The 14,484-nt window shown below is 40.3% G+C and overlaps 1 protein-coding gene across 3 annotated transcripts in view; it reads left to right on the top strand.

Moving 5' to 3' along the window:
* The window catches only part of LOC135488721 (transmembrane protein 135-like), a 94,376-nt gene that overhangs the window by 61,528 nt on the left and 18,364 nt on the right, over positions 1 to 14,484 (top strand). For all 3 annotated transcript variants that reach the window (XM_064773447.1, XM_064773446.1, XM_064773445.1), the window contains exon 6: positions 1,450 to 1,496. In XM_064773447.1, coding sequence (XP_064629517.1) covers positions 1,450 to 1,496 — 47 coding nt within the window. The remainder of the gene's footprint in view (positions 1 to 1,449; positions 1,497 to 14,484) is intronic.

Here is a 14,484-nt window from a genome sequence, read left to right on the forward strand (position 1 = left end):
CACTCTCCTATCGCTCGGTTCATCAAAAATATTCATGCCGAGTGAGGTGAAGTAATTGCTGAATCAGACACAATTGAGTTCTCAAACTGGACATATTGGTCGTCTGACGACTACCAATTTTGACACGCTGGCTATGGCCTACAGTCCTCCTTTATAGGGACTTTTATGTTGGTCTGATTTGTTGATTTACAGGCAGTTTTGACTCTATGCTGCCTGTACCTATCCAGTGCTTCATAATGAGTATAGACGACTATGTTGGGTATCGTGTGAGAGAGGTGCCCGAATGGGAGACATTTACTTGAGAACACTCGTGATCTGTTCTAAGGAGAGTGACGGAGTTTTGTAAAGCAGTTTGAAACAGATGTGAATGAAATATGTGATATTATTCAAATCTTACTGTTATTACTGAAACTGTGACCAAGATGCATGTCCAAACAGTCAAATTGCAAAGCCTTGGCCTACTCACAATTGATTTTGTTGCAAGCATTTGAGCTGACCTACTTTTCAAGGTCATAAGGTCATGAATAAACAAGGCATTTTAAATATAGTATCCTAAAATTCATTTTGACTGTGGTTTCTAGACATGGAATTTGTGTTAAAGTGCCTAACAAAAAAATCTGGTGCATCTTCTGTAGTTCACATTGACATTATTATTCTATCTTTCCTCAAACACTCATGAGTTACTTGTTTACTTTTAATCTCACGATTTCTTCTGCTGTGCTGTTCCGTTGTTGTCATAACCAGCGACACGATCGTGTTCTCTCGACCGCACAATGCTCAAGACCCACATTGGGAATTGTCAATGTTTGCGAGTTAATGTTCCCATTGTTGGCATGTATAGCAAGTCTGGGTTGATGGAAGGGTAACTGAGATTGAGAGAGGCGCCAAAGTCCTTCTGGTCACTGATCGAGTTACCTCAACCACATCTATTGAGTCCTTCCCATTAATTTACTCTCAAGTGTATCATCCGATATGTTGAATTGTTGTCCATGAACCAGTTGATCTAACTTGGGACCAAGCTTATAAGTGGGTATTGAAGGTTTCCAATATATCAATAATAACCAGGCTGTATAGCCCTGTGCATACCAGTGATTTTCGTCACAGAAACCTGCGATAATAACTGCTTAAAAGATGAGCAAAGTCATGTAAGGCTCTGCATGTTACCCGGTGGGTTTTAATCCAACACTGGATCAAAACCACACTTGCCAAGGGCATTCCTCTGTTTGGCTCAGTTTGAGGAATACCCTCAGGAAATGTGGCACTGAGAGGGTGTAATTGACAACCATGGCCAAGTACCTCAACAAACTTGACACGTTGAACAGATTCCAGCAAGGTCAGAGGTCAGTTGAGCATGCCAATTGAAGGGTATGTCTTCTGTGACGAGTACTGTACTGTTTAGAAAAGAATTTGGGTTTTGATTAACGACTAATTCTTATTTGCTTTCTTCAGGTGTTATTGTTCAGTTGTGTGATGGCCGTCTACATGTTTCTATTCCGGTAAGTCAAACTTTTCTGTATTGTTTCCTGTAATTATTGATTCACAAACCTTAATTTCTAGAGAATCTCAAAGAAAACATGTACTGTAAACCTAGAAATATTTGCATGCCTCTTATTTTCGTATTTTTCCCATTACAGATAATCACAAAATATATGGCCGAACATCTACAAAATAGAAAAGAACATCTTTATGTTAGCTTCTTAAAATGCTAAATCATTAAATTGTGCAAAAGCAAAAATCGAAGAGCACAAACTATACTGACTGAGGTGGTGGCAGCACTGTCTGGACCAAGTTGCTTGGATAGACTCCTGATGAATGGGATGCAAGGGAGTCTGCCTGGCATGATGATGCTTGTCATGCTTGGCTTATCGCGGCGGTCCTGATGTATCCCATTTGACAGTCTATTATGCTATCCTGCATCCCGAAATGTTCAGGATGCCCTCCAATTATACCAGTTGTCTGACTCGGATTCCAAATTCATCCATCATTTAGTCCTCCAATAGTCTTGGCAAGAAAATGAAATGGTTGACTGCTAGTGGCGTGAGTTGGATTTCCAGCTGTTGGCTTGTGGTGGGAAACCTAGTCAGGCATTGGCAACACAAACCAGAGTAGCCTTGCTTTGAAGATCGCTGAGGCAAACATGACTAAGCTATGATTTCAAACTTTACAGATCCCTCAGAGTGGCCATAATAGATTTTTTTGAATTCATCAAGTTGATTTTACATCCTTTTGCCTCGGTTGTTACGGTATTTGGGTATGGTGCATTTAACTTGTGCTATTTCAAGGATGATCCTTTTGTTGACTGGTTGTGGTGGTGATGCTGGTTGTGTGTTTTTATTTCAGCACAGCTGTTATTATATCAATTGATAAAGATTGAGAATTTGGAAGCAATACTACAGCATCTTACCTAGCACTTGGTACCAAATTCTGACAAAAGGGGGCTTTTAGCATATCAGTCGGGTCCTATCCACTGGCTTATTGCTCCTATTGGCTGGGTCCTATTGCTTGGTATTTGTCACAAATACACGCTGCAAATGATTTGACAAATTTAGTAGTAATAAGCTAATACGGAAGTGGGGTCCTAAACCCCTCTAAGATATGCAGAATCTGTAAGGTGTCTGTCCCTCCATCCGTCAACATGAGCACGTTAACATAAGCATCGGAAAGACCAAGGCACTTCAAATTTGGCCATGAGGAAGAACAGCCAAGGAAATGCCCCGACAGAAAATTTAGCACGGTTCGACTTAAATTCTTCTCACCAGGGGCTAAAGGCGTAAATTACTGAGACATTTTTTGTCGCTTCATTCCATTAGATAAAGGCTTGAAAGAAAGTTGAGGAAATCTGCATGCAAGTAGGTTTTGATATAAAATTGGAATAGTTTTGATTGATACTACCAGTTGGTGTTACTGAGCAAAATCTGTGTTGACCTAGTTTTAACTTGATTTGAATTTCCCGCTCTTGTATTGTGGGTTCAATCCCACTTCAGGGCAAAAAAAACTTTTTCCTTTTTCACTTGCATAACAAATTTTCTTCAATATTTTTTTTGTTATTTTGGCAGGTGGCCATCCTGGAAATCATATTTTGCCACTTTAAAGCCTTTGGCTGCGGCTAGAGTGACTAAATGTTTGGTGTATCTAATGAGTCTACTTTACACATCACCCAGGTTTTGTCAAAACCTTGTCTGTAGGAACCTTGCATGTAGCTGCACTACACTTTGCCATTGTACGCTAGTTGGAAGTATATCAGGTGATTCTGGCCGAGTTTCGAACTCACGACTTTCCTATCACAGGTCAGGCACTCATACATTGTCCCACGATGCTTCCTAATTGAGCCAGTTCCTTGTATTCAAACAGTAAAGTTTTAGCGTTATATGCTATCATAGATACCTCGTTACTTCAAAGGTTATTTGCACTCCCTAGTCTCGGTTTTAAATACTCGTTTGAGAATATATTCATATTTTTGCTTCGGGATCAAAGAGTAGGCCACTTCAGAGTTTATGAAGACACTTTGGTTCTGTTTCAGTCTTCATCCTAGGTTATTTCAAAAAGTTATTGTTCAAAGCCAATAAGATATACAAATGGAGATTAATTTCAATTAACGGTGCTTTATGTATTATCTTCAAAATTTTTTCAGAGATTATCCCCGTTTGATCCGAGCGAGAACAAAGCAAGGCATAGATGAATGTTGAACTGTAAGGCTACTTTAACATTGAAGCTCGTAGAAGCACACTCAGATCTCAAACAAAAGCCAAAGTATTCAGTTGACATCTTAACATTTAAAAGTAAAATCCATGTCTGCTCGCTTTGTCCCAGTGCACTTTGACATATGACGTTTCTACATTAAATAGAACCCTCGTTTCTTTTGAATCCTAATCTGAATTCTGACTTCAAACGTTTGGAGTTTCTCTACCAAAGTTTACGTTTAATGCTCGGGAACAACAGATATGACTAACGAGCTAGGATGAAGGTTATTGGGATTTTGTGAACTATTTCTCTGAAATTAACCCTAAATGGACAGTGCATATTCTCATTGGAAAGAATAACTCCTCCTGGTGCAGAGCAAATGCTAAAAAAAGAAGAAGCTGAACGAAATAACATGTTCAAAAGCGATATTTTGCCCACAGCAATAAGTTATGGTTGATGATTCCTTTGCCTACATTCATCCTGTCATGCCCAGGGCTTCTACTTCATATGTCAAAATATGCACCGAAATCTCTTTTATACGAAATTCAAAATTATCAAATGGAAATTCTTTGTCAACAAATAATCACAAAGGCGACATTACATTATCCAATAAATTTGTTAAATCTTTAAAATCAAAGCAAATTGTCAATACTGACTAAATTGTAACAGTAATGGTAAATTGAATGCATCATTTTTTCTCCACTGAATCTGACGTACCCACCCAGAAGGCATTCCAAATTTGATTTGTTGAAAAGAAAATAATGATGAAAATCTGATGCTAAGGGCTAAATGCAATAGGATTCTGAAGTAAACAATAACCAATTTTGTTTTATATATTTCAGGAAAGTCTATTTAAGTTCACGATTGTATATTTGATGAATTGATGTGAGCTGGAAATTAACCGTGCCTTGCCAACTGTTTCTGCTTGGAGTCATATGAGCGTACCCTGTTCACACCATCTAATGAGTATTACCCCATTCGACATCCAATGATGTCAACACAATTTTCAGTCTGATCTAATTCTTGGTCTGGCAGCCAGGGGGCAAAAAGTAAAAACACAAAAAGCTCTAGCTCCCTTACCATAAACGGCCAAATTTTTACCAAATTTCTATGGTATGTGTACCTAGTAAGGGTACATGATGTGTTTGACAGGTTTTTGATTTGATCTACTTTTCAAGGTCAAAGGAGTCAAAATATTTTGCGATATTTTCTTACCATTTGTTTGTCACAGTTTGATAAGGCTGTTGGAGGGACAGTCTGTTCCTATTAGCATGACCTAAATACAAAAATATGTGCTCTCAGTACCAGTGAGGCACTGTCAGTGAAACCTTCTTTTTGAATATTGAAGATTTTTTAAAGATAAAAAGTCTCCTGTAATTTTCTCAGGAATACTTGGTCCATCGTGTCATGTCCATGGACCGTTTCATTTCACAATTGTACCGACATTTGAATCCCCGACAATATTGTCATCTGAGGCGAAAGGTTGCTGCTGTGGACATCGTCAGTCTTTGCTTGACTCATCAGCGGTCTCTAATTTCCAGAAGGGTATCTCGTGGTGTCTCCTTAACATGGCGTAATGATGCACCAGCTAACTCAATTGGCCGAGTGCTCATGACAATAGGAATGACAATACTCTGGTCAATAAAGGTGTCGTCCTCGCTGAGTCAAAACAAAAGAGAAATGAGCAAATGGTATAAATGGATTGCCTCGTATTAGTAAGACATCAGTGATCCGATTTTCCAGCACTTTGGCTTGGAAATGATGCTTGGGATTGAACTTTAGATGAGAAGCAATCCGACTGTTGGATCCCTGGGTGATTGGACAGGGTGATCTCTTGGGTCCTCCCGATTCGGCTCTCATTTGATTCTAGTCAATAGGATATTAGTTGATAACCTGGTTAACGTTACTTGAAAGGAGTCGGGTTCCGGGAAAAAATAGATGTCAAAGGCTTTTGCAAGTTGAAAGTATTTGCCAATTTGGCTCTAAGAACCTTTTTCCCCACAGCAAAACTTGTACTACTCTACACGGGAAAAAAGAGAAAAAAAGGTTCCTGTATCAGGGTGTGAAATATTCTGTAGTTCCATACCCTCCCTAAAGTGAACAACTATTTACAGAGTTTTTCTGCCCAAAAATGGCAAAAATCTACCAATTTTTGGCAAAAATGCCCATTTCGAACATTTCAACCAGTTAGCCAATGCTACTCATTGAATTCCTAATACATGATTACAGTACTGCCACATATTGTGTTTTAGAGAAAAGCTGTTTCGGTCTGGTCTGATACTTAAGTTGGCCGCCATGGGGTCAAAACTGACCATCTCAATGAAATATTGAATTTAGAGCAAAAGCAAGGAAAGAGAATTTGACCAGCCCCACTGCACTCTCAAAAACACTTCATCGAATGCTAACCTAGAAAGTTGACTTGTGATATTGGCGCAGTGATTATGGTGGTTTGATTGTGTCGTCATGGCATCAGCGATCACCTCTTGTCTTGATGCCGCCATTCTAATTGCACGTCCTCTTTGAAACGGGAGGAAACCAACGTGGAACAAAGAACATCAAAGGAGACCCCTAAGCCTCCGCGAGCTCACCACTCGGTAATTACGCATTGTCATCATTTGCTTTCTTATCTGGCAGAACGTAAGCAGTGTTCGACACTGTGCAGTGGAACACTTGTCATGTTGGCTTCAACAGTTAGTCTTGCGTACTGTAAACCTCGGAATTTTCGTGAGCGTTTCTTATCTGGCAGAACATTCACGGCGTTCGACAGTGTTAAGTGCATTTATTACAATGAAGTGAAGTGTCCGTTGTGACAAGACGTGATGTCATGCTGACGTCATTTAAATGAAATGGCCAGGGCCATTGTGCTCACCTCATGTGGAGGAAAGATGGATAAAGAGCATGATCTTGTGTCATGTAGTGTTAGGTTTGATGTAGGTCCAAGCAATTACAATTTCCCCAAAATGGCCAATTTACAGTACATTCGACCTCCGTGACCTTGAAAAGTAGGTCAAATCAAAGAAGACCCGGGTGACACATTGAATGGATGTTAGAATTAGATGTACCTATGATATAAAATTGGTGCCAATCGGGCAAGTCATTACTAGGAATAATGGCATTTTGAAGAATTTAGGATTTGGCCCCCTCCCTGGAGGCCAAACGGCAAATCAGATCGCACCAAACTTCGGTACCTGAGATCACCTGACCAAGGGGTACATGTGTACTTAATTTGTGATCAATAGTCATTGCAGTTAAGAAACATGCCATAGTTACGGCCTGACGGCGAATTTACGCCATTTGACCTCTGTGACCTTGACAAGAAGGTCAAATTAAAAACCTGTGTGACATATACTGTATGGTGGTTAGATGTACCCATGATATCAAATTGGTGGCAATCGGGCAAGAAGTTAAGGAAAAATCACATTTTTAAGGTTTTTGGATTTTGCCCCCTGGTGGTCAAGTGGTGAATCATATTGGACCAAACTTTGGTCCCTGAGATCACCTGACTAAGGGGTAAATGTGTACCAAATTTGGTATCAATAGTCATTGCAGTTTAGAAACGTGCCATCGTTACATCCTAACGGCTAATTTACACCATTTGACCTCTGTGACCTTGAAAAGGAGGTCAAATCAAAAACCCGGAGGATATATGATGCACCTTTGCTAGAAGTACCTACCATATTTTTTTCAAAATTTCCCGACTACTATTAAGGGAGATATTGCATATTTTCACTTTTAACGTTTGGCCCCCTGGTGGCCAAACCATGAAATGAATCGGACCGAAACTTGGTCTCCCAGGTGTCATTACATAAGGGTACATGTGTACCAAGTTTCAACTCAATAGCTCTAACAGTTACGAAACGTGCCCTGCTAACGGACGACGGACGACGACGACGACGACGACGACGACGGACGACGGACGCCACGGTATGGGATAAGCTCACCTCTGCTAAGAGGTGAGCTAAAAAGCCAAGTTTAGCAGCACAGTTGTCAGACATGTCATGTGTTTTAATCAAAAATAGAAAATCGCTGAGTAGAAGTTTGCACAATCGGATGCATCTTTGCTCAGATAATAAGACGATCTTTCGAATTGATGCTACCGAACTCATGCTATGCCTTTAATGGATGACTGGGTTGTCCACCACTCAAAAGATAAAATCTATCATTTGTTTCCGAGAGATCACATTCAATCAGATTATCCGCAATCTACACGCCAAGTGACAAAAATGATGCATCTACAGCATATATTCATGTCCAAGCTGTTGTCCATTTATTAATCACACCAAAAGATAATCAGATTCACTAAAAAGTAAATCAATTCTGACGCGTTATTTCACGTAGCATATGTCAGCGTGTGAGCCCATACACCACAGCCTATTCCCTATTGGTTTGCCTCTCCTGCTAGAGGGACCTTGCAAATCTAGTTAGCAAGAAAGGTTATCATCACGGATATAAATCCCTGCTTGAGTGTTTTTGCCCTTTAATTTGTAGAGTTTTCTTTCAGAATAATATTTTTGACAAAGCTGTAGATAAGCAAAACATTTGCACAAGTGTATTTTTACAGCATGATATAAAGGCGTTAAAGCCAATCAACAAATTTATTTATTTGTGGCTCCCTGTTATAAATGTACAGTAGAACCTCTCTACTAAGGCAACCCTCGGGACTGGCAAGTCCTTAATAGAGAGATGTCCTGATTAGAGAGGTCAAATTGAATGGAAAGAGCCAATCAGGAAGCCAAACAAGTGTCCTTGATAGAGAGGGTAAACCTTAATGGAGAGGTGTCAGCTGCAATGAGCGTCTCTATTTGATGATGTTTTTTTCTTCCATGTTTGTCCAACGAAACTCTTTCAATTGTTAACGGCAAAACACCTTAAACCTTTTTTCAATTTTGAAGTTCAGAGTTGAGAATATTTCTGTCCTAACGAACTATGCAGTAATCTCTTCCAGGTTGTTCTTATGTGGCTTCTGTGTGACTTTCTTGAACTCAGATTGCAAAGCATTTCAGTTAAAATGTGTTTCCTCCAAGCTCTGTGTTTAATCGGTTCATGGCCAGTGTGGGTTTGACAGATTCAATATTAAGAAGAACAAAGCATTTTATTTTTGAAATAAAAGTAATGTTGAAAGAATTCTTCCATTTTGATTAAGCACCTGTTTATGACATGCAGGGTTTGTCTTCTTTGGCCAAACTCGGAAACCACACATTTAGAATGCACTGTAACAAACAGAAGACATGCATTATTCTCATTAAAATGAGGCATATAGTTGATAGTTTTAGAATGAAATGATTCTTTGGAAAATATATCTTGTAAGTAAAACATGTTACAGAGGATAAAGATGTTTACAGCATCTTTTCACTCCCCCCCCCCCCCCACCTCTCCCAACTGTACTCGCACAAATGCAAAATGGACCTTAAATTAACAAATGTCCTCCCCTTCGTTGCATGCATAATAAGTGATTGACCTCTAAGTCAGTGACCATTAACCTACTCTTCGACTGTTCTAAACATTCCCAAAGCATACCATCTGACAATTTACGCAATGCCTGCTGAACCAGCAAATTGTCTCTTTAAACCACTGCACCACTGCCTGGAGCTGTCCCCTGATATGCTTGAATGGTATCGCTCAGTGCAGGCTGGAAACAATACGTGTATCTTTCATTCGGTAAGTGCTGCCACCTGAACTTATCCGAGTAAACGTCATAGTATGATTGTGGGGTATCGAATGTGGACCCAGTAGCGAACTGTGATGGACTTGATATCAGCCTGGATAGAAACAACATTTGGATGACAATTTTGCACCTATTCCACCAAGCAAATCTTTGCCCCAATTTGCATGTGAGGAATGTGACATGGTCCATTAATGAAGAGAAAGACCAGATAAGAAACAAAAGACCTGATTAACATTGCCCTGCCAGGTCTTTCTTGGTACAACTTAAAATGTAGATGTAGAGCATCATGGTTTTTTAAGCACATCCAGCAAAATATACAGAGGTTGTTTTACGCGTTTTGGCCCCTGGATATATCATGGCCAAAGCTGCTTTTGGATAGTGGACTCTAGCCATGGGTGTTCTTAGTACACATATTTCAACAAATAATTCCCGCCTTAGAAATACCTAGGATTATTTACAGGAGTAAGCGAGAGGTAAAAGCCCCGATAAATGCTCCAACACGTTTAGTTTGAATCTGCAATCGCCGTCGGGCAGAACCCAATCCTCTCGGCTATCATTCAATACAGCTTATAGAGAGCTCCACTAGGCTGGTAAATATCTGGTGTGGATTTGCCTCAACTTGCTTCAGTGGGCTGGCAAACATGACGATCATTTGGGGGTGGTCATGCAGAAAATTCCACAGATAAAAATAGCGAATGGAAAAAATCATGATATTCATGAGATTTCTGTGTGAATCTATATTAGGCTTCGTGGACCTTTGTATTGTTTGATATCAATACAAGTTTAAGTTGTGCTCAGTGAATATTTGACCAGATTTGGCCGTTTCCGTTCTGCAATGCCTCTAGGATATGTACAGATTCATTCCTGGGAGACTTAGCCTGGTTGTAATCAGCTTGCCTTAGTTGGGTTGACCCTTGGTATCATGACAGACAGCCTTGCTGGGTGTCCATACAAAATTGAGAAACTGTGATTCAAGTACAGTGGACCCTCTCTATTAAAACACTCTCAGGACTGAAAAGTATTGTCCTTAATAGAAAGGGGTCGCGATTACAGAGGTCAAATTGAGTGGAAACAACCTAATTGGGACCAAGACTAGTGAACTAAACCTAGAGGGTGTCTCTTTTGAAAAGGTGTCTGCTGAAAGAAGTTCCACTGTACAAGTACAGCCACCAATGTAAAAATTTTTGATTTTTGTTATTTGTTCGTGAAATCCTTAGTCTTTAGTATTTATCTCATACATGTAGCCTCTTGGAGGATACAGACTCTCATTGAAGGATATAGGGAAAATGACTTCAAGTATTACCTATGTAGTGTCAAAGAATGAAATGTATTGTCAGAATGACCTAGAAAATGACTTCAAATATTGTCTGTGTAATGTCAAAGAATGAAATAGAATGTCATGATGACCTAGAAAATGACTTGAAGTATTGTGTGATGTCAGAGCTCAAACAAAATGTCATATTAACCTAGAAAATGACTTCAAATAATGTCTGTGTGATGTTAAAGAATTAAACGGAATGTCATTGAATCTAGAAAATGATAAGTTTTGTCCATGTGATGTCAAAGAATGAAACAAGTTATCATGATAACCTGGATAATAACCTCATGTATGAACACTAATTTGTAGCTGTACTTAATGATGGTATATTAGCTTGACATGCTATGTACCAAATAAAGAGGGGTGATCTGCAGAACTTGTTAGGGGTAGTGCTGAGAGTACCCTACTCTCAAGGGTTAAGATTATTTTCTGCCCATGGCTTCCTGGAATGTATCTATCGAGACCAATGTTTCTGCTAGACTTGCCCCACACAACCATCACAAAGGGCCCATCTCCCCATGCATTCACAGCCAGGGGAGGAGCAAGAGGCTGAAAAAAGATGCAATCATGTCCAATTTTAGTTTCTGAATTTCAATCAACCAAATCTCCTGTAAACAGTGTCTCATAGCCAAGGTGACAATATAAAACTTGGGGCAGCCTGTTGGAATAATAGGCTGCCATTCTGATCTGAAGATGAATGACAGGTCGGTGTTGCCATCTTTTCAATAGCTGTCAGAGTAATCATGATATTATTTGGTAGGCCCTCTCGACAATGGACGCCGTAATTAACATACGGTGGCCTCTGAATGCATTAATTATCATACAAATCAAGTGCTATTTTAAGGTTGCGGCTAGTCCCGATATGGACATGTCCGGGATGATGGATCGGTTTGCAAGGTTGAATCAAGGGTGAGGCTGGTGTCGAAATAACCTTCCACAGAATCGGCTATTCTTCGTGTTCTCTTTTTGCCTCTGTTACAAGAGTAAAATAAACATAGCCGGGATTTGTATGTGGCAGGGTGTGTTGGAAGCTTTTTGAATTTAATGGAGGGTCAACAATAATTGTCAGTAGGGGGTACAGAAGGTGTCACATGATGTCTGTTTTAACAGATGACAGAGGATGGGGGGTCATGTTTGTTGAGCTATGTAGATGGTTTCAAACAATGTCTTGTGTCATCCCCCCCTCCCCATACAGTTGAAGCATTGACATTCCTCCTTCATAACTTCTGATTCAGCAGCAGAAAAAAATAGGGCTAAAGTTTACACTTCAAAGGTACATCTTTGTCTGCAGGTCCATGTGAAGCCAAGTCCTGAGAGCTGACATAACATAGAATACAACATAAACCTTTGTTAGCGTCAATTCATAGAGACCAATACCTTTCCAACTTTTTTCTCAGAGAGATGTCGACATGTTCCTTTCTGCTTGCCCCTTCTGCATCCAGCGAGGGTTATTTCATAAGACCTGCCAACGAGTACACTTTGGAGTATCAATGCTCCAAAAGAAACCAGCGTTAACCAAAAAAATACTCTACCTACTGGATTGCAAAGGAAAATGCATAAGGAGTACGCTTTGAATGTTGATAGAAATCAATAAAATACTCTAGAATTTGGAAAATTTCACTGAAAATACTCCAACATGGTTCTGAAATACAATTTGGACATTATTCAGGCTGGCAGATCTGATTCATGTTTCCCTTCTTGTCCTCCCTGGTCGTCTTAAGGTGTGAGCCCCCTTTATCTCGTGAGTTTACCCACGCATCAGATGAAGAATTTCCCATTTGGACAGTCACTGGCCGATGAAGCTTACGTTACATAATCTTAATTGATTTGGATCAGGATGGCAAATTTTATCCGAGGTGTCTGCATTGTCTTCATATTTACTTGGTATTTCTGTAGCTTATCGTAACCTTTGGTCAAAGACAATCAGAACCCTCTCAGAGGCCGCCCCCTGAATAAACATGCCCGCTTGTAAGGCGCAGATTTGGACCGCGGCTTGCGGCACAGCTGTCCTACAAATGTCTCGCATATTCTCCCAATCCCCGAGATCAATTGCAATCACAGTCGAAGACAATCAGAACCCTCTCAGAGGCGGTCCTACAAATGTCTCGCATATTCTCCGAACCCCCAAGATCAATTGCAATCACAGTCCAAGGGAAAAGGGCAGTGGAACAGACTCTGCGGTCATCTTTTCTCCCAGTGCTTTAGCGTTCAGCCTTCTGTCCACTTCTGCCGAGTATTAGGCTCCAGTTTCCGCGTTCACTTCAAAGGTAAAAGGATTGCGACTTGAGTCGGGATTACCAGTGAGCGAACAATGTGTTCTCCCCGGTACACAATGACCACACCTTTTAAAAAAGCTTCTATTAGGAATCTGATGCCTTGTTAGTAATCTTAGACACCTTTCCGAGTATTGTCGAGCAGCCTTTGGTGTGATGACTTCATCATCCGCAGTTAACGCTAGCTGGCTAAGTAAGCAGCCCTAAGATCATGAGCCTCAAAGGAACTCATATGTCGGGATAAAAATTTGCTTGACATGGTTAGCCTCCTGAACAATAGTGTTGCCAGAATCATAACCAGTAAACATTATGATGCAAAATGTCTGACGTAAAATGTTACACTGGCAGTTACATGTTCTCATTCCCCTTCTCCTTCGTGGGTTGCTGTGATTATTTGTGACAGCATGCAGTATCGTGCTCATGGCATATTTTCAAGGTTCTCATCATTATCATAACTACCGGTGTCGTAACTCTCTTGGATTTTTGCTGGGGCTTTGAAGTTCATTATAGGCTTCGTTTCATAGACACTCAAGTACAGAAGACTTTGGCTTTTAGTCTCTCATAGCAGACACTTAAAGGCGAATTATCATTTTAGTTTCTTGAAAGCTGTGCTGGTTCATCCAGACATACAATCCTAGGTTCTCCCCAGGATCAAACCCAGGCCCTATTGCGTGGCAGCCAGCAGTGTTAACCACTAGGCTGTGAGGCCCTCAGCCAGTCCCATCCACATGTTATAGTGTATCTGAATACAACACTGTTTGTGTCTTTTTCTTCAACTGCGTAAAATCTTCTTCATCTCTTATACCAGAAGATAGGGTAAACTCCACGGAGAAAGTGGCGCTCCCATTTTATGGAAATCCTTCTCCATTATTAATCCCCCGTGCCTGTCATCCCCTTCTTGTCTAATCCGACATGAAAAGGTCAGCGGTGGAGGTGGATACAGGTGTAACAGATAATACCCGGGTGGGTAATGGAGCCTCGGGCAGCGTCCCATGATACTCATCTCCTCCATTCAAATCTGCATTTGTCATCCCGCCGCCTTGTGGTGCTATAATCTTTAGCTGAAAGGATTTCAGTGGAAGGCAGTTTTAATGCGGTTTCAAGACTATTTTAACCTTGGAAATGTTTGCTTGTTTTTCCACCAAAATTCCATTTTTCTTTACGATTGAGTTGAGGAGAATTTGTTTTTTTTAATTTTCCAATAAATGAAGATAAAAATTGGATTCCGCAGGTCACAAAACCTTTTTTAAAATCCTGCACATCTTTTCAAACATATCCGATACTGTTCCCTACATGTACTTTCCAGCTTGAAATTCCGACTTGGAAGATTTGTTTGATTTCCATCTTAGCCCCCCCCCCCCCCCCCCCCGCCCCCGTGTTTTAGAAATGGTCCAAGTACAACTAAGAGTTGATGCATTTATACTATATAAAATGTGTACAGGCCTGCTATTTCTGTGCCAAGAGAGACATCCGAGACCATTGGATGTCATTTCTAATTAAGGAATATTTGATTTCTTTATCTTGATCATACAATGTAGTTTGTCTAA

Source organism: Lineus longissimus, chromosome 5, assembly GCF_910592395.1.
Source record: "Lineus longissimus chromosome 5, tnLinLong1.2, whole genome shotgun sequence".
Lineage (NCBI taxonomy): Eukaryota > Metazoa > Nemertea > Pilidiophora > Heteronemertea > Lineidae > Lineus > Lineus longissimus.